The 22,428-nt window shown below is 49.2% G+C and overlaps 1 protein-coding gene across 5 annotated transcripts in view; it reads left to right on the top strand.

Moving 5' to 3' along the window:
* The window catches only part of nrxn2b (neurexin 2b), a 249,335-nt gene that overhangs the window by 19,436 nt on the left and 207,471 nt on the right, over window positions 1-22,428 (top strand). For all 5 annotated transcript variants that reach the window (XM_079603464.1, XM_079603465.1, XM_079603463.1 and 2 more), the window contains 4 exons: window positions 12,031-12,192; window positions 12,684-13,122; window positions 16,781-17,164; window positions 20,821-21,024. In XM_079603464.1, coding sequence (XP_079459590.1) covers window positions 12,031-12,192; window positions 12,684-13,122; window positions 16,781-17,164; window positions 20,821-21,024 — 1,189 coding nt within the window. The remainder of the gene's footprint in view (window positions 1-12,030; window positions 12,193-12,683; window positions 13,123-16,780; window positions 17,165-20,820; window positions 21,025-22,428) is intronic.

Here is a 22,428-nt window from a genome sequence, read left to right as displayed (position 1 = left end):
TACACACGTGGGATTGCCCAGGCAGTGGAATCGCAACACATGGAGACACCTAGTCCGACACGAGGGCTGGCCAACTGGGCAGAACACAGGTGTTAGACATCAACAGTACTGGAGGATCCCAGGGCTCAGAAGTCCCCTGAGGAGAATAGTGCATGCATCCAGTCCGTGGAGGGGAATGGCACAGCAAGCGAATGACGCAGAGCAGGTCCTACTTACTGGCTACTGGAAGCGAGTATACGGGAGGATACGGACTCTACACGGAGATTATAGCCTTTATTAGACAGCCTTTCCGTTCTGCTGGTCTCGGTAACAGACAAAGAACTGGTCTGAGGTCCTAATGCACTGACTCCTATCTACGTGAGCGAGAAGGGCGCGTACTGGACAGCAGTGCTAGGGCTAGGTCTGCTGTTGCCATGCCCATCTCGGGACTCAGTCGTGAAGCCAGTGCTGTGCATTGAAGCAGTCTCATGTGAATCAACCCGAGTGGTATGACCGCTGCTGCGAATGCCATATGCTCCAGCAGCCTCTGAAAAATTCAGTGGGACTGCCATCTTGCCCTCGAACTGACTCAATTCAGCTACTCAGCAGTGACTGAGCGCGCTCGCCATCAGCAGTCAGCAATCGCGGTAGTTGAGAAAACGAACGCCCTGCTCCTTGAGGGGAGCAAGAGCCGCAATAGTGTAAGACAGTTCTGGGAGGTTATTATAGCAAACCACTGTGATGACAGACTTTGCTTAACTTTGCTTACTTTACACATTTCAGAATGACCAAAACAGCATTTCAGATGCTGCGCAACGAGATCGGATCTCTGGTTGGTCCAGTTAAAAAAGTCACATGTCTTTTTTGATGCGCAACGAGGAATTTGTTTGGTTAATGTGTTTTCGTTGTAGTTTATTCACGCGGATAAAAAATTATTTGACTATCGTTTTTTATGTGCATTTTTTGAATTTATGTACAGCTATTGAAGGCCTGGAGGGCCAGGGTGGAGCCGCAGGAGCGTGAGACTCAGGTGGATATGTGGACTTGGCAGACCGGGGCGGAACCAGAGAGAAGGAGGATCCTGTGGAGCCAGAGGGATGAAGATCACGGTGGAGCCAAGGGAGCGTTGAGCCAAGGTGGAGCCATTAGGTCGGAGGCCAGAGGTGGAGCTGAGGGATCCACAGAGCAAGGCGTAGGGGACGACTGAGAAGTCCAGTGCGGATCCGAGCAGCTGGGCAGAACTACAGAAGGACGAGCCTATGGGCTGAAGGGAGACAGGCAGAAACAATGATGACTTGGTAATGGGCTAAACCAGCAGAGATGAAGACAACCTGGGACTCGACTGGAGACCTTGAAGAAATATAGGGTACGGGAGGTCAAACAATCCCTTGTGTGGTCCACTGTGAGGACACTGTCATCCTGAGCATGGCAGACAGCTGTACGTCCGTATCTGTCCCTGAGGGTTAGTGTTTTGTTTGTCACGGTTCCAGTGTGAATGATCCACAAGACCAGAATGATGTGTGGACACTGAACGATGAACAGAAACAGCAAAGGGCTTAAATACACAGAAGAACTGATCAATGCATGAGACACAGCTGCTCTAACTCATTCAGGAACCAGGAACTCAACATCACTGAGCAAATGGTGAAGGGACAACAGTGCAAACTAAACTAAACACAACATGACAACGTTATTTTATGTAGATAGTGTGTGTGTGTGTGTGTGTGTGTGTGTGTGTGTATGTTTGTGTCTGTATAGAAATACAAAGGTGTGTGTGTGTGTGTGTGTGTGTGTGTGTGTGTGTGTGTGTGTGTTGATCTCCATGCGTGTGACAGGGGAACGAGGCGCTGAACGGGTGAATGCAGTTTGGCAGCCGCTGATCGCATTAGTGTCTCTCAGTGGAGCGACAGGTGATTCGTCTTCTCGTAAATCACATGAAGCTGTGCGTTCAGGTCACACGACTCGGCAACCGTCTCGACTGAGGAAAACTCTTTTCATGTAATCACTTTCCACATATTTCATAATTTCCCCAGTGGTTTAGTGTTAAATGCATATTTAATGTGTTTGCACACAAGCAGATTGTTATACCTGTCATTAACCTTCACATGATGATCGTCTGGAGGAACCGGTACAATTAGAAAACTAGCCTTTGCCGAGTACTGTAAATGGGAAAGTTGACATGATTTACTGTACGAAATTGACATGTCCTGTTGTGTGACATGATGTAGCTCATTTGAAACTGCTATTTTTATATAAAATTAGTATTATGCACTACCGTTCAATAAGAATTTGTGAAAGAAATTAATACTTTCATTCACCAAAAGTGACATTTAAGACATTTATAATGTAGAAAAAGATTATATTTCAAATAATTGCTGTTCTTTTTAACTTTATATACATCACAGAATCCTGAAAAATAAAATGTATGACGATTTCCACAAAAAATGATCATCAGATCCTCATATTACACTGATTTCTGGAGGATCATGTGACACTGAAGACTGGAGTAATGATGATAAACTCAGCTTTGATCAGGAATAAATTACACTTTACTGTATATTCACACAGAGAACTGATGATCTACATGGTCTTTTACATGCTATTTATGTGAGCTTATTGAGGGACTATGTATTTTGTAATTTTACAAATGTGTTTGTGATATTGCAGGACTGTTTAAAATGAACTAGTACTGGTGAAAATCTTTAACTCCAGTGTTTCCAGCTGTTTATTGGTGGTACGGTGTTTGTGGACTCTTCTAGAGCACATCTGTGTTCTGTGGCTAGAGGCGTTGTGCATGATGAAACCTTGTGAAAAACACAATTGTGTGTTTGTGTGGGATAAAATCAGACAGTTGCGATCATCATCAGTGTTTGTGGCTTCATGCGTCGGTATTTCTGGCTGTAAAATGTGCAGCGAAGAGAGAGAGTTGGTCATGTAAAGTTGCATCCTTTCAATTCAACTGTATTCAGAATATAACAGATGAAAATGAAAATGATAAGTATTCATCATAAACAGCATTTATTATTAATGACAAGCCTTAATTTATTTAAAGTAAAACTGAAACTAGCAGCGTATGAAATGTGCTTTACAAATAAGCATAAGCACACAGTTCTCTGGCATTCGGTGCCAATCTAATAGTTGTGCTTGTTTGATGTGAATTGCAGTATATCAGACACAACATGTTTCAGAGGAGAAACAACACAACTTATTTTTGGGGAAATGTAGTTCATTAGTGTTTGCTCGTCCCGGTGTGTATGGGCCGTACGGTTGTGTGTGGTCTTCAGATGAGTGTTTGCTCGTCCCGGTGTGTACGGGCCGTACGGTTGTGTGTGGTCTTCAGATGAGTGTTTGCTCGTCCCGGTGTGTATGGGCCGTACGGTTGTGTGTGGTCTTCAGTTGAGTGTTTGCTCGTCCCGGTGTGTACGGGCCGTACGGTTGTGTGTGGTCTTCAGAGGAGTGTTTGCTCGTCCCGGTGTGTACGGGCCGTACGGTTGTGTGTGGTCTTCAGAGGAGTGTTCGCTCGTCCCGGTGTGTACGGGCCTTACGGTTGTGTGTGGTCTTCAGAGGAGTGTTCGCTCGTCCCGGTGTGTACGGGCCGTACGGTTGTGTGTGGTCTTCAGATGTGTGTTTGCTTGTCCCGGTGTGTATGGGCCGTACGGTTGTGTGTGGTCTTCAGATGAGTGTTTGCTCGTCCCGGTGTGTATGGGCCGTACGGTTGTGTGTGGTCTTCAGATGTGTGTTTGCTCGTCCCGGTGTGTATGGGCCGTACGGTTGTGTGTGGTCTTCAGAGGAGTGTTTGCTCGTCCCGGTGTGTACGGGCCGTACGGTTGTGTGTGGTCTTCAGAGGAGTGTTCGCTCGTCCCGGTGTGTACGGGCCTTACGGTTGTGTGTGGTCTTCAGAGGAGTGTTCGCTCGTCCCGGTGTGTACGGGCCGTACGGTTGTGTGTGGTCTTCAGATGTGTGTTTGCTTGTCCCGGTGTGTACGGGCCGTACGGTTGTGTGTGGTCTTCAGATGAGTGTTTGCTCGTCCCGGTGTGTACGGGCCGTACGGTTGTGTGTGGTCTTCAGAGGAGTGTTCGCTCGTCCCGGTGTGTACGGGCCTTACGGTTGTGTGTGGTCTTCAGAGGAGTGTTCGCTCGTCCCGGTGTGTACGGGCCGTACGGTTGTGTGTGGTCTTCAGAGGAGTGTTTGCTCGTCCCGGTGTGTACGGGCCGTACGGTTGTGTGTGGTCTTCAGAGGAGTGTTTGCTCGTCCCGGTGTGTATGGGCCGTACGGTTGTGTGTGGTCTTCAGAGGAGTGTTTGCTCGTCCCGGTGTGTATGGGCCGTACGGTTGTGTGTGGTCTTCAGATGAGTGTTTGCTCGTCCCGGTGTGTACGGGCCGTAAGGTTGTGTGTGGTCTTCAGAGGAGTGTTTGCTCGTCCCGGTGTGTACGGGCCGTACGGTTGTGTGTGGTCTTCAGATGAGTGTTTGCTCGTCCCGGTGTGTACGGGCCGTACGGTTGTGTGTGGTCTTCAGAGGAGTGTTTGCTCGTCCCGGTGTGTACGGGCCGTACGGTTGTGTGTGGTCTTCAGAGGAGTGTTTGCTCGTCCCGGTGTGTACGGGCCGTATGGTTGTGTGTGGTCTTCAGAGGAGTGTTTGCTCGTCCCGGTGTGTACGGGCCGTACGGTTGTGTGTGGTCTTCAGAGGAGTGTTTGCTCGTCCCGGTGTGTACGGGCCGTATGGTTGTGTGTGGTCTTCAGAGGAGTGTTTGCTCGTCCCGGTGTGTACGGGCCGTACGGTTGTGTGTGGTCTTCAGAGGAGTGTTTGCTCGTCCCGGTGTGTACGGGCCGTATGGTTGTGTGTGGTCTTCAGAGGAGTGTTTGCTCGTCCCGGTGTGTACGGGCCGTACGGTTGTGTGTGGTCTTCAGATGAGTGTTTGCTCGTCCCGGTGTGTACGGGCCGTACGGTTGTGTGTGGTCTTCAGATGTGTGTTTGCTCGTCCCGGTGTGTATGGGCCGTACGGTTGTGTGTGGTCTTCAGAGGAGTGTTTGCTCGTCCCGGTGTGTACGGGCCGTACGGTTGTGTGTGGTCTTCAGATGTGTGTTTGCTCGTCCCGGTGTGTATGGGCCGTACGGTTGTGTGTGGTCTTCAGAGGAGTGTTTGCTTGTCCCGGTGTGTACGGGCCGTACGGTTGTGTGTGGTCTTCAGATGAGTGTTTGCTCGTCCCGGTGTGTACGGGCCGTACGGTTGTGTGTGGTCTTCAGATGAGTGTTCGCTCGTCCCGGTGTGTACGGGCCGTACGGTTGTGTGTGGTCTTCAGAGGAGTGTTTGCTCGTCCCGGTGTGTACGGGCCGTACGGTTGTGTGTGGTCTTCAGAGGAGTGTTCGCTCGTCCCGGTGTGTACGGGCCTTACGGTTGTGTGTGGTCTTCAGATGAGTGTTTGCTCGTCCCGGTGTGTACGGGCCGTACGGGTGTGTGTGGTCTTCAGATGTGTGTTTGCTCGTCCCGGTGTGTACGGGCCGTACGGTTGTGTGTGGTCTTCAGATGAGTGTTCGCTCGTCCCGGTGTGTACGGGCCGTACGGTTGTGTGTGGTCTTCAGATGAGTGTTCGCTCGTCCCGGTGTGTAAGGGCCGTACGGTTGTGTGTGGTCTTCAGAGGAGTGTTTGCTCGTCCCGGTGTGTACGGGCCGTACGGTTGTGTGTGGTCTTCAGATGAGTGTTCGCTCGTCCCGGTGTGTACGGGCCGTACGGTTGTGTGTGGTCTTCAGAGGAGTGTTTGCTCGTCCCGGTGTGTACGGGCCGTACGGTTGTGTGTGGTCTTCAGATGAGTGTTTGCTCGTCCCGGTGTGTACGGGCCGTACGGTTGTGTGTGGTCTTCAGAGGAGTGTTTGCTCGTCCCGGTGTGTACGGGCCGTACGGTTGTGTGTGGTCTTCAGATGAGTGTTTGCTCGTCCCGGTGTGTACGGGCCTTACGGTTGTGTGTGGTCTTCAGATGAGTGTTTGCTCGTCCCGGTGTGTACGGGCCGTACGGTTGTGTGTGGTCTTCAGATGAGTGTTTGCTCGTCCCGGTGTGTACGGGCCGTACGGTTGTGTGTGGTCTTCAGATGAGTGTTCGCTCGTCCCGGTGTGTACGGGCCGTACGGTTGTGTGTGGTCTTCAGATGAGTGTTCGCTCGTCCCGGTGTGTATGGGCCGTACGGTTGTGTGTGGTCTTCAGAGGAGTGTTTGCTCGTCCCGGTGTGTACGGGCCGTACGGTTGTGTGTGGTCTTCAGAGGAGTGTTTGCTCGTCCCGGTGTGTACGGGCCGTACGGTTGTGTGTGGTCTTCAGAGGAGTGTTTGCTCGTCCCGGTGTGTACGGGCCGTACGGTTGTGTGTGGTCTTCAGATGAGTGTTCGCTCGTCCCGGTGTGTATGGGCCGTACGGTTGTGTGTGGTCTTCAGAGGAGTGTTTGCTCGTCCCGGTGTGTACGGGCCGTACGGTTGTGTGTGGTCTTCAGAGGAGTGTTTGCTCGTCCCGGTGTGTACGGGCCGTACGGTTGTGTGTGGTCTTCAGATGAGTGTTTGCTCGTCCCGGTGTGTACGGGCCGTACGGTTGTGTGTGGTCTTCAGATGAGTGTTTGCTCGTCCCGGTGTGTATGGGCCGTACGGTTGTGTGTGGTCTTCAGATGAGTGTTTGCTCGTCCCAGTGTGTACGGGCCGTACGGTTGTGTGTGGTCTTCAGATGAGTGTTTGCTCGTCCCGGTGTGTACGGGCCGTACGGTTGTGTGTGGTCTTCAGATGAGTGTTTGCTCGTCCCGGTGTGTATGGGCCGTACGGTTGTGTGTGGTCTTCAGATGAGTGTTTGCTCGTCCCAGTGTGTACGGGCCGTACGGTTGTGTGTGGTCTTCAGATGAGTGTTTGCTCGTCCCAGTGTGTACGGGCCGTACGGTTGTGTGTGGTCTTCAGATGAGTGTTTGCTCGTCCCGGTGTGTACGGGCCGTACGGTTGTGTGTGGTCTTCAGATGAGTGTTTGCTCGTCCCGGTGTGTACGGGCCGTACGGTTGTGTGTGGTCTTCAGAGGAGTGTTTGCTTGTCCCGGTGTGTACGGGCCGTACGGTTGTGTGTGGTCTTCAGATGAGTGTTTGCTCGTCCCGGTGTGTACGGGCCGTACGGTTGTGTGTGGTCTTCAGATGAGTGTTTGCTCGTCCCGGTGTGTACGGGCCGTACGGTTGTGTGTGGTCTTCAGAGGAGTGTTTGCTCGTCCCGGTGTGTATGGGCCGTACGGTTGTGTGTGGTCTTCAGAGGAGTGTTTGCTCGTCCCGGTGTGTACGGGCCGTACGGTTGTGTGTGGTCTTCAGTTGAGTGTTTGCTCGTCCCGGTGTGTACGGGCCGTACGGTTGTGTGTGGTCTTCAGAGGAGTGTTTGCTCGTCCCGGTGTGTACGGGCCGTACGGTGGTGTGTGGTCTTCAGATGTGTGTTTGCTCGTCCCGGTGTGTACGGGCCGTACGGTTGTGTGTGGTCTTCAGTTGAGTGTTTGCTCGTCCCGGTGTGTACGGGCCGTACGGTTGTGTGTGGTCTTCAGAGGAGTGTTTGCTCGTCCCGGTGTGTACGGGCCGTACGGTTGTGTGTGGTCTTCAGAGGAGTGTTTGTACGGTTGTGTGTGGTCTTCAGAGGAGTGTTTGCTTGTCCCGGTGTGTACGGGCCGTACGGTTGTGTGTGGTCTTCAGATGAGTGTTTGCTCGTCCCGGTGTGTACGGGCCGTACGGTTGTGTGTGGTCTTCAGAGGAGTGTTTGCTCGTCCCGGTGTGTACGGGCCGTACGGTTGTGTGTGGTCTTCAGAGGAGTGTTTGCTCGTCCCGGTGTGTACGGGCCGTACGGTTGTGTGTGGTCTTCAGATGAGTGTTTGCTCGTCCCGGTGTGTACGGGCCGTACGGTTGTGTGTGGTCTTCAGAGGAGTGTTTGCTCGTCCCGGTGTGTATGGGCCGTACGGTTGTGTGTGGTCTTCAGATGAGTGTTTGCTCGTCCCGGTGTGTACGGGCCGTACGGTTGTGTGTGGTCTTCAGAGGAGTGTTTGCTCGTCCCGGTGTGTACGGGCCGTACGGTTGTGTGTGGTCTTCAGAGGAGTGTTTGCTCGTCCCGGTGTGTACGGGCCGTACGGTTGTGTGTGGTCTTTAGAGGAGTGTTTGCTCGTCCCGGTGTGTACGGGCCGTACGGTTGTGTGTGGTCTTCAGATGAGTGTTTGCTCGTCCCGGTGTGTACGGGCCGTACGGTTGTGTGTGGTCTTTAGAGGAGTGTTTGCTCGTCCCGGTGTGTACGGGCCGTACGGTTGTGTGTGGTCTTCAGAGGAGTGTTTGCTCGTCCCGGTGTGTATGGGCCGTACGGTTGTGTGTGGTCTTCAGAGGAGTGTTTGCTCGTCCCGGTGTGTACGGGCCGTACGGTTGTGTGTGGTCTTCAGAGGAGTGTTTGCTCGTCCCGGTGTGTATGGGCCGTGCGGTTGTGTGTGGTCTTCAGTTGAGTGTTTGCTCGTCCCGGTGTGTACGGGCCGTACGGTTGTGTGTGGTCTTCAGATGAGTGTTTGCTCGTCCCGGTGTGTATGGGCCGTACGGTTGTGTGTGGTCTTCAGAGGAGTGTTTGCTCGTCCCGGTGTGTATGGGCCGTGCGGTTGTGTGTGGTCTTCAGATGAGTGTTTGCTCGTCCCGGTGTGTACGGGCCGTATGGTTGTGTGTGGTCTTCAGATGAGTGTTTGCTCGTCCCGGTGTGTATGGGCCGTACGGTTGTGTGTGGTCTTCAGAGGAGTGTTTGCTCGTCCCGGTGTGTACGGGCCGTACGGTTGTGTGTGGTCTTCAGAGGAGTGTTTGCTCGTCCCGGTGTGTATGGGCCGTACGGTTGTGTGTGGTCTTCAGAGGAGTGTTTGCTCGTCCCGGTGTGTATGGGCCGTACGGTTGTGTGTGGTCTTCAGATGAGTGTTTGCTCGTCCCGGTGTGTATGGGCCGTACGGTTGTGTGTGGTCTTCAGATGAGTGTTTGCTCGTCCCGGTGTGTACGGGCCGTATGGTTGTGTGTGGTCTTCAGATGAGTGTTTGCTCGTCCCGGTGTGTATGGGCCGTACGGTTGTGTGTGGTCTTCAGAGGAGTGTTTGCTCGTCCCGGTGTGTACGGGCCGTACGGTTGTGTGTGGTCTTCAGAGGAGTGTTTGCTCGTCCCGGTGTGTACGGGCCGTACGGTTGTGTGTGGTCTTCAGATGTGTGTTTGCTCGTCCCGGTGTGTATGGGCCGTACGGTTGTGTGTGGTCTTCAGATGAGTGTTTGCTCGTCCCGGTGTGTATGGGCCGTACGGTTGTGTGTGGTCTTCAGATGAGTGTTTGCTCGTCCCGGTGTGTACGGGCCGTATGGTTGTGTGTGGTCTTCAGATGAGTGTTTGCTCGTCCCGGTGTGTACGGGCCGTACGGTTGTGTGTGGTCTTCAGATGAGTGTTTGCTCGTCCCGGTGTGTATGGGCCGTACGGTTGTGTGTGGTCTTCAGAGGAGTGTTTGCTCGTCCCGGTGTGTACGGGCCGTACGGTTGTGTGTGGTCTTCAGATGAGTGTTTGCTCGTCCCGGTGTGTACGGGCCGTACGGTTGTGTGTGGTCTTCAGAGGAGTGTTTGCTCGTCCCGGTGTGTATGGGCCGTACGGTTGTGTGTGGTCTTCAGATGAGTGTTTGCTCGTCCCGGTGTGTACGGGCCGTACGGTTGTGTGTGGTCTTCAGAGGAGTGTTTGCTCGTCCCGGTGTGTACGGGCCGTACGGTTGTGTGTGGTCTTCAGATGTGTGTTTGCTCGTCCCGGTGTGTATGGGCCGTACGGTTGTGTGTGGTCTTCAGAGGAGTGTTTGCTCGTCCCGGTGTGTACGGGCCGTACGGTTGTGTGTGGTCTTCAGAGGAGTGTTTGCTCGTCCCGGTGTGTACGGGCCGTATGGTTGTGTGTGGTCTTCAGAGGAGTGTTTGCTCGTCCCGGTGTGTATGGGCCGTACGGTTGTGTGTGGTCTTCAGTTGAGTGTTTGCTCGTCCCGGTGTGTATGGGCCGTACGGTTGTGTGTGGTCTTCAGAGGAGTGTTTGCTCGTCCCGGTGTGTACGGGCCGTACGGTTGTGTGTGGTCTTCAGAGGAGTGTTTGCTCGTCCCGGTGTGTACGGGCCGTACGGTTGTGTGTGGTCTTCAGAGGAGTGTTTGCTACCCTCTCTAATGTGTCTCTCTCTCAGAGGGTCTGAGTCTCACAGTGGCTGACAGCTGGTTAACTCTCTCCGTAATCATTTATTTACCGTAATAACATTGGAGTTGAACACACAGACCCAATGACCACACACACACACACCAGCTTTCTGTTTCAGAAGTACGTGTGCGCAAGAAAACTAGCTCATCATATCATGAGGTCTTTAAGAGCGGAGTTCAACCACCGATTCCCTCTTTCCACCGTGAGAAACATCTCAAACTGCCTTCACACACTCTTAGAAACCAAGCTTCTTTATCTGCATCGTTATATATATCCATGAATAATCTTTCCGTCGCACAGAAGGTTCTTCACATTAATGAAGTAGTTATTTTAAGAAGTGATAACTAAAAGGTTCTTTAGGGTTCTTCAATTGCATCGCCGCTTTTGGATTCTTCATTTCTAAGAGTGTACAGAACAAAAAAAGCCCTGAGAATCAAGTGTGACATGCTGATCATTTGATGAATCCCCATATGAGGTCCTTTCAGCGAGGTCAAAGGTCAAACCCCGAGAGAACGACAGCAGACATAAAAATGTGTTGCTCTGTACGGAGAACGAGAGAACGCCGATGCGATGCGAGCGCTCTGGGAAACGCTTCTCTAGGGTGCAGTTGCTGATGAAGAGAAGAGAAAGAGAAAGAGAAAGAGAAGATGTTTCTCGGCTGGTTTCATGGTTTAGAAGCTGTCAGAAGTATCTGACAGACCTTTGAGTTTTTGCCATGAAGAGAAAACCAGCCAGAAAAGCTGATAATTGTCAGTGGCAGCCGTTCAGATCCTGTATTTCATTAGAAGCTGGTTTGCATTTTGCAGGGAAGAGAAATGGTTTTGGCTCGTGTTTAATAGCCGTTGAATAAAAACATGATTTGACGGATAAAGTCGTCTGCGTCAGCCTTTATCAGCGCAGGTTTAATTGGACACGTTCAGTCAGAACGGGCAAAAACATAATTATTATTCAAAGTGTGAATGATCCCGACAAATGCTTTTAAAGCAAACACAGTGAAGTAAAGGCTTGAGTTTTCCGTTTCCCCTCGCTCTCAATCAGAGGATTTAACAGGCAAATGTGTTAAAACCGCTCAAGAGACGTGAAATGTGTTTTCAAAGAGCAGAATCCAGCAGATCGTACACAGAAACATCTGCTGTCTGACGAGACACTCGTGCATTTACATCATTAAAGAGGGGGAGAGAGAGAGGGGGAGAGAGGAGGAGAGAGAGAGAGAGAGAGAGAGAGAGAGAGAAAGAGAGAGAGAGAGGGGGGGAGAGAGAGAGAGAGAGAGAGAGAGAGGGAGAGAGAGAGAGAGAGAGAGAGAGAGAGGGGGGGAGAGAGAGAGGGAGAGGGGGGGAGAGAGAGAGAGAGAGGGAGAGGGGGAGAGAGAGAGAGAGGGGGGGGGGAGAGAGAGAGAGAGGGAGAGGGGGAGAGAGAGAGAGAGAGAGAGATTGAGAGATGACTTAATAATGAATTAATCAGTTTCTTGTTAGTTAATAGTAGTTACTACAATGTTAATAGTGCGTTACTCATTTGTTCCTGTGTAGTTATTCATTAATAAAGGAACAGTATTATAAAGTGTTGCCGCACATTTCTGTTAATATTTTGCAGGGTCGACAGAGAGATTGTGGTTTCAGATCCGCTTTATTACACTGGGATTATTCTGGTCTTGGCAGGTGATGAGTTAGTTTTGTTTCAACTGCACTGTAAAGAAGCGTTTCCTCGCTAAAGACTCTCAGGTTAGGAACCAGCGCAACCACAATAACTCCTTAATCCAGTCTCTTTCTCTCCTTTCTTCTTTCTTTCTGTTTCTCCTCGGGAAAACCTCTCTCTCTCTCTCTCTCTCTCTCTCTCGCCCGCGCCCGCCGCCAGGTCACTATATCGGTGGATGGTATTCTGACCACCACCGGTTACACGCAGGAGGATTACACCATGCTGGGATCCGATGACTTCTTCTACATCGGAGGAAGCCCGAACACAGCGGATCTGCCCGGGTCTCCGGTCAGCAACAACTTCATGGGCTGCCTGAAAGACGTGAGTCAGAAAACACTCATTACGGCGCAAGCGGAATAGCTTGAACAAAGCTAAAATAATAAAGTTTGTTTTAAAACCCACTCCACTGCCCAGGCAGCAACATAGTGTTGGCCCAGATCCGGCCCACATCCGGTACACATGTTGCTGTCTGGGTAATCTTTGTTGTATTTACAGTATGTGCTGTTTTTATTTGTTTGAGCAGCGAGAGCTCAACTAATGTCATGAGTTTGGGGGCGGAGCTATCTGCTTGAATGACAGCAGATCATTTAAAATTCTATTTCCTAGACAGCAACATAGTTTCGGCTCAGATCCGGCCCACATCTGGACTGTGGAATCCCAGTATACCGGATGTGGGCCGGCTCTGGGCCGTGTGGAATCCCAGTGCACCGGATCTGGGCCATGTGGAATCCCAGTGCACCGGATCTGGGCCGACACTATGTTGCTGTCTGGGACAGCATGAGGTTAATAAACTGCAATGTTGCCCCCTGCAGGTCGTCTACAAGAACAACGACTTCAAGCTGGAGCTGTCCCGGCTGGCCATCGAGAGAGACCCCAAGATCAGTCTGCACGGCGACCTGGTGTTCCGGTGCGAGGACGTGGCGGCCCTTGACCCCGTGACCTTCGAGACGGCCGAGTCCTATATCGCCCTGCCGCGCTGGGACACCAAGAAGACTAGCTCCATCTCCTTCGACTTCCGCACCACCGAGCCCAGCGGACTCCTGCTGTTCAGCCACGGGAAACCCCAGAGCTCGCAGGAGCAGCGGCCGGCCCGCGAGGTGAAGACCGATTACTTCGCCATGGAGCTGCTGGACGGGTTCCTGTACCTGCTGATGGACATGGGCTCGGGGAGCATCAAACTCAAGACCAGCAACAAGAAGGTCAACGACGGCGAATGGTGCCACGTCGACTTCCAGAGAGAAGGACGGAGAGGTGAGGAAACCCGCGGGCACGGATATGTCCAAGAGCTGTACAATGATAATAACAACACGCTGAGATACACTACATACACTCTGAAAAACACTGCGTTAAAAACAACCCAATTTGTTTTTTGTTTATTTTTAACCTAATGGCTGGGTAAATATAGGACAGAACACAGGTTAGGTTAATTTTACCCAGCGAATTAGGTTGTTTATTTAACCCTCCATAGTTGATTAATTTTTACTATAATTCTAGCTTTTTTTTTTTTTTTTACTTCATACATGAATTGATGTCTACGGATTAACTTAAATCCTCTAAACTTTTTAAAAACACTCAATACAACCACTGGCTTGCATGATATTTCCTTTATTTTCAATCATATTTTATAGTATAGTATATTTTATATAATTGTTTATACATATTGCCAACATTTAAGCTCATTTAACAAATATAAGAAGTCCAGAGAGAAGGACAGAAAAGTGAGGAAACATCCAAGAGCTGTGCAATAATAATAATAATAATACTAAGCTGAGATTCACTAGAATCTCCCCAGCTCCACTCGTTTCTCAGGAGCTGATTACCCTCCTCCCTCCCCAGCTCCACTCGTTTCTCAGGAGCTGATTACCCTCCTCCCTCCCCAGCTCCACTCGTTTCTCAGGAGCTGATTACCCTCCTCCATCCCCAGCTCCACTCGTTTCTCAGGAGCTGATTACCCTCCTCCCTCCCCAGCTCCTCTCGTTTCTCAGGAGCTGATTACCCTCCTCCCTCCCCAGCTCCTCTCGTTTCTCAGGAGCTGATTACCCTCCTCCCTCCCCAGCTCCACTCGTTTCTCAGGAGCTGATCAACCTCCTCCCTCCCCAGCTCCACTCGTTTCTCAGGAACTGATTACCCTCCTCCCTCTCCAGCTCCACTCGTTTCTCAGGAGCTGATTACCCTCCTCCCTCCCCAGCTCCTCTCGTTTCTCAGGAGCTGATTACCCTCCTCCCTCCCCAGCTCCACTCGTTTCTCAGGAGCTGATTACCCTCCTCCCTCCCCAGCTCCTCTCGTTTCTCAGGAGCTGATTACCCTCCTCCCTCCCCAGCTCCTCTCGTTTCTCAGGAGCTGATTACCCTCCTCCCTCCCCAGCTCCTCTCGTTTCTCAGGAGCTGATTTCCCTCCTCCCTCCCCAGTTCCTCTCGTTTCTCAGGAGCTGATTACCCTCCTCCCTCCCCAGCTCCACTCGTTTCTCAGGAGCTGATTACCCTCCTCCCTCCCCAGCTCCTCTCGTTTCTCAGGAGCTGATCACCCTCCTCCCTCCCCAGCTCCTCTCGTTTCTCAGGAGCTGATTACCCTCCTCCCTCCCCAGCTCCTCTCGTTTCTCAGGAGCTGATTACCCTCCTCCCTCCCCAGCTCCACTCGTTTCTCAGGAGCTGATTACCCTCCTCCCTCCCCAGCTCCTCTCGTTTCTCAGGAGCTGATCACCCTCCTCCCTCCCCAGCTTCTCTCGTTTCTCAGGAGCTGATCACCCTCCTCCCTCCCCAGCTCCTCTCGTTTCTCAGGAGCTGATTACCCTCCTCCCTCCACAGCTCCTCTCCTTTCTCAGGAGCTGATTACCCTCCTCCCTCCCCATCTCCTCTCGTTTCTCAGGAGCTGATTACCCTCCTCCCTCCCCAACTCCTCTCGTTTCTCAGGAGCTGATTACCCTCCTCCCTCCACAGCTCCTCTCGTTTCTCAGGAGCTGATTACCCTCCTCCCTCCCCAGCTCCACTCGTTTCTCAGGAGCTGATTACCCTCCTCCCTCCCCAGCTCCTCTCGTTTCTCAGGAGCTGATTACCCTCCTCCCTCCACAGCTCCTCTCGTTTCTCAGGAGCTGATTACCCTATTCCCTCCCCAGCTCCACTCGTTTCTCAGGAGCTGATTACCCTCCTCCCTCCCCAGCTCCTCTCGTTTCTCAGGAGCTGATTACCCTTCTCCCTCCACAGCTCCTCTCGTTTCTCAGGAGCTGATTACCCTCCTCCCTCCCCAGTTCCTCTCGTTTCTCAGAAGCTGATTACCCTCCTCCCTCCCCAGCTCCTCTCGTTTCTCAGGAGCTGATTACCCTCCTCCCTCCACAGCTCCTCTCGTTTCTCAGGAGCTGATTACCCTCCTCCCTCCCCAGCTCCACTCGTTTCTCAGGAGCTGATTACCCTCCTCCCTCCCCAGCTCCTCTCGTTTCTCAGGAGCTGATTACCCTCCTCCCTCCCCAGCTCCTCTCGTTTCTCAGGAGCTGATTACCCTCCTCCCTTCCCAGCTCCACTCGTTTCTCAGGAGCTGATTACCCTCCTCCCTCCCCAGCTCCTCTCGTTTCTCAGGAGCTGATTACTCTCCTCCCTCCCCAGCTCCACCTCTCGTCAGTCAGGATTCGGCATTCTGATTCCCCCTGAATCAGACTAAATTCTCAATTTATGTTGTGAATTTAAATATTGATATTAAAGATAGCTGTATTACATTCATGTTGGTTCTGTTCTGTTTACCCTAAAGGGCCATTCACACCAAGAAAGATAACTATAAAGATAACCAAAACGATAACTATATTTGCTTCCACACCAACGAACGATAACCGTGTGTTTATTAAGTGTTTACAATGTCATTGAAGAAGTTTTTGATGTTCTTGTTGCATTTACAAGGCTTTAACCAGCAGATGTCTTTCAGCATGCTATGTTTTGAGTGAAGCTAGTGTAATAGATCTAATAATCTAACAGTGAATTTAGCTGACGTAGTCAATTTAGTGGAATAAAAAAACAACACCTAGTCTTTTTCACCACAACTTCAAAGAAGCAAGACCATGTTGTGGAAACGAGCGCTGGATACCTGAGGTAAAACTTCTCAGCATTTATTCAGAGGGTATGACCATTGTTTTCCAAATCCATTTTCTTGAAAAGGGGTTTGACTTGTCAAACAGTGGTGGGTTTATCTGGACCTCGGCGATTAACTTCTCCACAATGTTGTCTGCTATTTTAAATGTGCATGCCCTTAAGTTAAAATGGATTCTGATAGGCTGTCAGTGTTTTATCGTTCAACAGCTGAAAAACAATAGTTCCGATAGTGATCCCAACGATATCGTTCCTCATATCTTTATCGTTATAGCTGTGGTGTGAACTCTGCTATTCTTTAACATAGAGAACAATTTTTAAAACTATATATTTATCGCTATAATCCTTGGTGTGAACCTTAAGGGGGGTTATTGCTGCTCTCCTGCTCTTATCCATGCTAGGTTGCCCAGAACAGAACCATACCGCCAATCCTAACTGTATGCTATTTGTCAATCGTCTTTGACAAATAGTAAGTGTTTGATGTTTTCCTGCATCACTAGCCAACATCAGAGAACCGTATATATTTTAAAGCTAATGTCAAAGGTGTTCTGCTGACTGAAAGGTTTGGGAATCCCTGATCTTGAGGATTCACCCCTGCAGTTATCGCTCCTAACGCGTGTCCAACGAGACGCAGCGATGCCAAAGGCGGCATCCATTTGCTGTAATTGGCTAATCGGGTGTAAGACTAGAGGAGGTGTGTGTGAGTCCTGTGGGGAAGAAACTCCAGCACTTCTGTAATTGCAGTTTAATAGACAATTAAGAGCAGGTCATAAATCTCTCAGATCTACCGAGAGACTAACACTCATCGCTCACACACGTCTTCTTCTTCTCCTTGTCAGGGTCCATCTCAGTCAACAGCCGCTCGATCCCCTTCAGCTCAAACGAGGGCAGTGAGATCCTGGACCTGGACAGTGACATGTTCCTGGGCGGTTTACCGGAGCCGCGACAGGGCCTGATCCTCCCCCCCGAGGTGTGGACCGCGCTGCTCAACTACGGCTACGTGGGCTGCGTGCGCGACCTGTTCATCGACGGGAAGAGCCGAGACGTGCGGCGTCTGGCCGAGATCCAGAGCGTGCCGGGCGTCAGCAGCTTCTGCACGCGTGAGCTCCAGAAGAGGTGCAGCAGTGCCCCCTGCAGTAACGGAGGACAGTGCAAGGAGGGCTGGAACCGCTACATCTGCGACTGCACCGGCACCGGGTTCCTGGGCAGCAACTGCGACATCGGTAAGAGAGCCTGGACAAACAAACACACTAACAGATAGGGACTGGTTTTGCCCTGCTGACTTTTTTACAGGCCCCACACAACAAAAAATTAATACAAATAAATAATTTAATTAAAATATATATATTCAGGGTCTAAGACTAACTTTTTGCCACACCTGCCAATGGCCTGAGACTTCAGAGAATGTAGCGGCCATAAAAACAAAAATTCACAATTTCGATGCCACAGCTAAAACTACTAGCCTAATTAATATACATTTCAAACAAAATCAAAGCCAAGTAAAGAGTCAGTAATAAAATAAGAACATATAATCTAATTTCAAGTAAAAGCACAAATGAATACAAAAGAACAAAGATACTATTGAATGGATAGCTCTTTTCAGGTTTAAATAGCAATAGCAACTTTATTTATATAGCACAGTTAAAACAACACAAGTTTACCAGTGTGCTTAACAATTTTTACACAGAAAAGAAGAAGAGAAGAGAGCATCACATAGGCAACACATAATATTGTCACTGATTAAGAGCTATGGAAAACAGAAGATTTGATTTGTCTTTTAAGATCCTGTAGAGTAGCAGCGTCTCTGATATGTTTAGACGCTCTCCCGCTCTCTTAGGGTTTATCTCCTTTTTTACTCAATGTGTCCTGGCAATCCTGAGTACCTTCCGAGTCGCTGATCTCACAGTTAGTCCAGTCTGGAGTTCAGTTAAGAGATCTGAGAGATAGGCAAGGATTTGTACACCAGTAACAGAAGTTTAAGATCAATCCTGCGGTAGACCGGAAGCCAGTGCAGGGAGATCAGGGTAGGAGTGATGTGTTCACGCTGTTTTAACCCCATTAGAAGTCTAGCAGCTGAACTTTGAACTTTTTGTAAACGAGAAATAGAGGACTGACTAATTGCTGAATATAACGCATTACAATCGTCAAGTCTATCAAAGCGTGGATCGCAGTTTCAAGGCCTTTAAACGTCAAACATGATTCCGTCTTTGCTAGATTGCGAAAGAAACTTGACTTTACAACATCCTGTCCAGTTTTAGAGAGCTGTCAATATCTGAACAAACGTTTTGACATAAGGTGGCAAATATCTTATAACCTTGTCTTCTAATAAATAAGGTTGTTATGACATTAACACTTTAGATACCAGTGGAATTTCACAATTCAGTTTGAATACTGGAATTAATGTAACTAATGTATAGTTCAAACATTTCCATTTCCATTACCTATCAAACATTATTAAGAGACAAGTAAACAAATGACAAGCAATAGCACAAATACATATAATAGAATCAGCATAAGCTTTAAAGTCATCATGAAACAGAAGTGCTTTCTTCCTCTTTTGTCCCTAATGTGGGCGGGGCTTGATTGTGTCTGTGGGGAGATGATTGGATGGTTGTGGTTTGCTATTGGCTGATATCATGTGAGTGACAGGTTATAGCCCCGCCCTCGTCATCAGAGAAGAGAAGAGTTGCTGCAAGAGGAACTTATTCTGATTCAGGATTATTTACACAATAGTGATGATGTGCACCCATAAATCATTTTCAATAAACACTGCGATATTCCATACCGAGAGTGGTCAGTGAAGAGTGGTGTGTGTGTGTCGTCTCACTCGTGACCCGTGTGGATCGGGATCTCTCCGCGGTTATATTCAGCATCCGTGAGGCTTTTATCAGAGTTCCGCGCTTCATTTCCCGCGGCCGCGCTCCATCAGCGCTCGCGGACTCGCGTGTGTCGGATCCTCACTCACGCACCGGAGCAGTGATGCCCAGCAGAACCATCTGTGCTGCTCTACGACACCAGCTGGAGATAAAGCTGGAGACTAGATCTTCCGTTCAGACACCACAATACTCCCTCTCTGTAGTGTGTGTAGCAGGAGCAGGTGCGTAGTATAGTGTGTTGGAGAAACACTTTCAAAGAAGCCTGTTTGTTTTATTAAACATTTTTATTTTCATCTTTTTAACAGCCAGATGTTGTGTTGTAAAGTAAAAGCTGTCTGTGTCATGTTTCCGGATCTGTGTGATTATCAGCAGTTTTACAGCAGCGCTTTACTGCCACCAAGTGTCAGCAGCACAGCATTACACTGCACATCACAACAGAGGACGTGTGTGTGTGTGTGTGTGTGTGTGTGTGTGTGTGTGTGTGTGTGTGTGTGTGTGTGTGTGTGTGTGTGTGTGTGTGTGTGTGTGTGTGTGTGTGTGTGTGTGTGAGTGTGTGTGTGTGTGTGTGTGCACTGATACAAATGATTCTGTGGTAGATGCTACAGAAAAACAAAACAAATGTAATTTTTACATGAACAAGTTTGTTCAGGCAAGAATAAAAAAGTAAATCCTATAATTAGTACTCAATTCAAGCTTAAATATCAACAATATAAAATTAAGTAAAACCTACTCAACATTTCTAATACTGGTGTCCCCATCATGCACTGGGGCATGAATAATTAATAAGCTTGATTCTTCACTGTTTCCCGGCTGTTTTTACCCCGTGTCATCATTGCTTTTGTTGTTAGGTTTGGTGACATCCGGATTAAATGTTCTACTCAAAATGACACATTCATACTCAAAACCGATCTATCAAATGTTTCCGTCATTGTGTATTATGGACCAAGTATTGAGCTCTCTGTGTGTAAATGCAATGTTACTATCATGCAGATACAGTGTGGACTCCATACAACCTCTATTATATTATGTACTTAGATGTGACTTAGATTATTTACTTGTTTGAGTATAAATTAAATTTGTTAAATTTACTTAACTTAGTTAAGTAGATGTTACTTAATTCTATTTGAGAAATTAAATGTTATTAAGTAAAATATACTTAATTACTTATATTAAATGTTGCTTGTCAATTAAATGTCAAATAAATGCTAAGTTCAATAGTAAGTAGATTTCATCCGGGCCATGTGTACTCCAAATCCCGTTGTCTGGGAGTACACATGGCCCGGATGAAATCTACTTACTATTGAACTTAGCATTTATTTGACATTTAGTGCACATTGTTGCGAGGCTTTCATCAAGTAAATCCTACAAGTTAGGGTTAGGGTTAGGGTTAGGGTTAGGGCAAGGGCTAAATCTCCCCCCTGTGAGTGAGTCACTACTGGTGAGCGCCCGTGAGAAAATGTTGTGCTTGTAATGTTGAATTCATCAATCTGTCTGTCTACATTACACTACTGCATAATAATTATTATTATAAAAATAATTTGACCAATGCATTACACCGGCACTAACGTCGCCAATTAAGCAAAAGAAAACACAACGAATGGGCCACCGATGTACGAGTTTTATGAGATGTATCTTGTAAGATGTGGGAATCTCCCGGTAGTCCCGATGGCCAGTGCCCACATGCCTGGACGTCACACTTAACCCAACAGCATTTTTGCTTTATCCATCTTTTTCAATGACAACGAACTCACTACTCGTACCTGCTCGCTCAGCGCTCATGGCCCCGCCACTCGCGATACCAAGGCGCCGACTCTAGCCTGTTAGTCCTCTAACATGTTACATAACATTGGAGAAATGCCAAACATATATACCGCAGCTTTGGCGCCTCTATGCGCTGCATATATATATAGCACATACCCACTTTCTGCGCCACGTTTGTACACCTGTCAGTTGTCACAGAGAGTCGTGTGTGTGTGTGTGTGTGTGTGTGTGTGTGTCCGCAGAGGCCACAGTGTTGAGTTATGACGGCAGCATGTATCTGAAGATCCTCATGCCCGGCTCCATGCACACGGAGGCGGAGGACGTGTCCCTGCGCTTCATGTCCCAGCGGGCGTTCGGGATCCTGATGGCCACCACCTCCCGAGAGTCTGCCGACACACTGCGGCTCGAGCTGGACGGGGGACGGGTCAAACTCACCGTCAACCTCGGTACCTGCCGCCTCTCCTCTCCTCCTGTCCTCCTCTTCTCTCCGCTGTCGTGTCATCTCTGTCAGACGGGGCTCGCTCTGCCTGAAGAGCATCCGTCCACCAGCAGGGGGCCACACAACACTTATAGTCTTCTGTAGGGATTGATTGAAAATGCCACACAAAAACCAAACCACAATACAACACTTTAAAAAAGAAGAAAAGAAAAAGAAAAAATAGGAAGAAAAAAAGAAGACAAACAATTCCAAACTACTCCAGTGTATTCACTTGAGAAGTGGGTAACACTTTATTTTGATGGTCCCTTTTGAACACCTGACTATAAGTAACTCTGCATCTACATGTCCACTAGCTCTCCTTAGAGTATTAGTGACTGTCTGCTTCATTTCTGACAACTCTGTGGTGCTCCTCAACTATCAGTGACGATGCAACTACTAACCCTGACCCTACCCCTACCCCTAACCCCTAACCCCTAACCCTACCCCTAACCCCTAACCCCTAACCCCTAACCCCTAACCCCTAACCCCTAACTCTAACCCTAACCCTACCCCTAACCCCTAACCCCTAACCCTGACCCTAACCCCTAACCCCTAACCCTACCGGTCTGCTAATACTCTACTGAGAGCTAGTGGACATGTTGTGCATCTTACTTATAGTGAACCGCATGTGTTCAAGGGACCGAGAAGTGTTGTACTGTGTGAGATATCGGGTCTCATTCACTATCTGAGATCTGCGTACGGACACTTCCACTTCTTTTGTTCTACAATGTATTAAAAAATTAGGAAAAAATGAACACTCTGGTGGACGGCGGCACAGGGCAGCGGTGCATTCTGGGAAATCACACGGTGGGAGAGAAACTCGATCATCTCTCTCTCTCTCTCTCTATCTCTCTCTCTCTCTCTCTCTCTCTCTCTCTCTCTCTCTCTCATTCCCCCGGACTCTTCCGTCCCTTCAACGCGTGTCTGTCTGCGACCCCGATGCCAACAGCCCGAGAGACCGGCTCCTGCCACACACACACACACACACACGCATAGTATTTTCCGATAATCATCATTCGAAAGCTTAATCACTCAAAATTCATCCTGTGAAACGGTCACTTTTTAGCGGCTCAATTTTTGTGATATCAACTTTTTTTGGACACACCTTTGCTTTGATTTTTATCGCACTTGTATGTGCCAAAAATATATATTTTGCATGAAATAGTTGCTTTACAGGGAAGATGTATAACTTTTTACACTTAAATGTTTTGCTTCCAAAGCATTGATGAACGATTAAGTTCAGATCAGTGATGGTCCACTGGTTAATAAGCCGGATGACACTGGGAAAAGAGACAGAGCTTCTCATCTTTCACTGGAGGACGGAAATAACGGCTTGAACTCCCTCACCGTGCCGTTCCGACAGCCTTATATC

The sequence above is a fragment of the Phoxinus phoxinus genome (genome assembly GCF_949152265.1).
Source record: "Phoxinus phoxinus genome assembly, chromosome: 2".
Taxonomy (NCBI): Eukaryota; Metazoa; Chordata; class Actinopteri; order Cypriniformes; family Leuciscidae; genus Phoxinus; species Phoxinus phoxinus.
The sequence above is the reverse complement of the archived record's forward strand: the minus strand, read 5'-3'. Positions and strand labels throughout refer to the sequence as shown.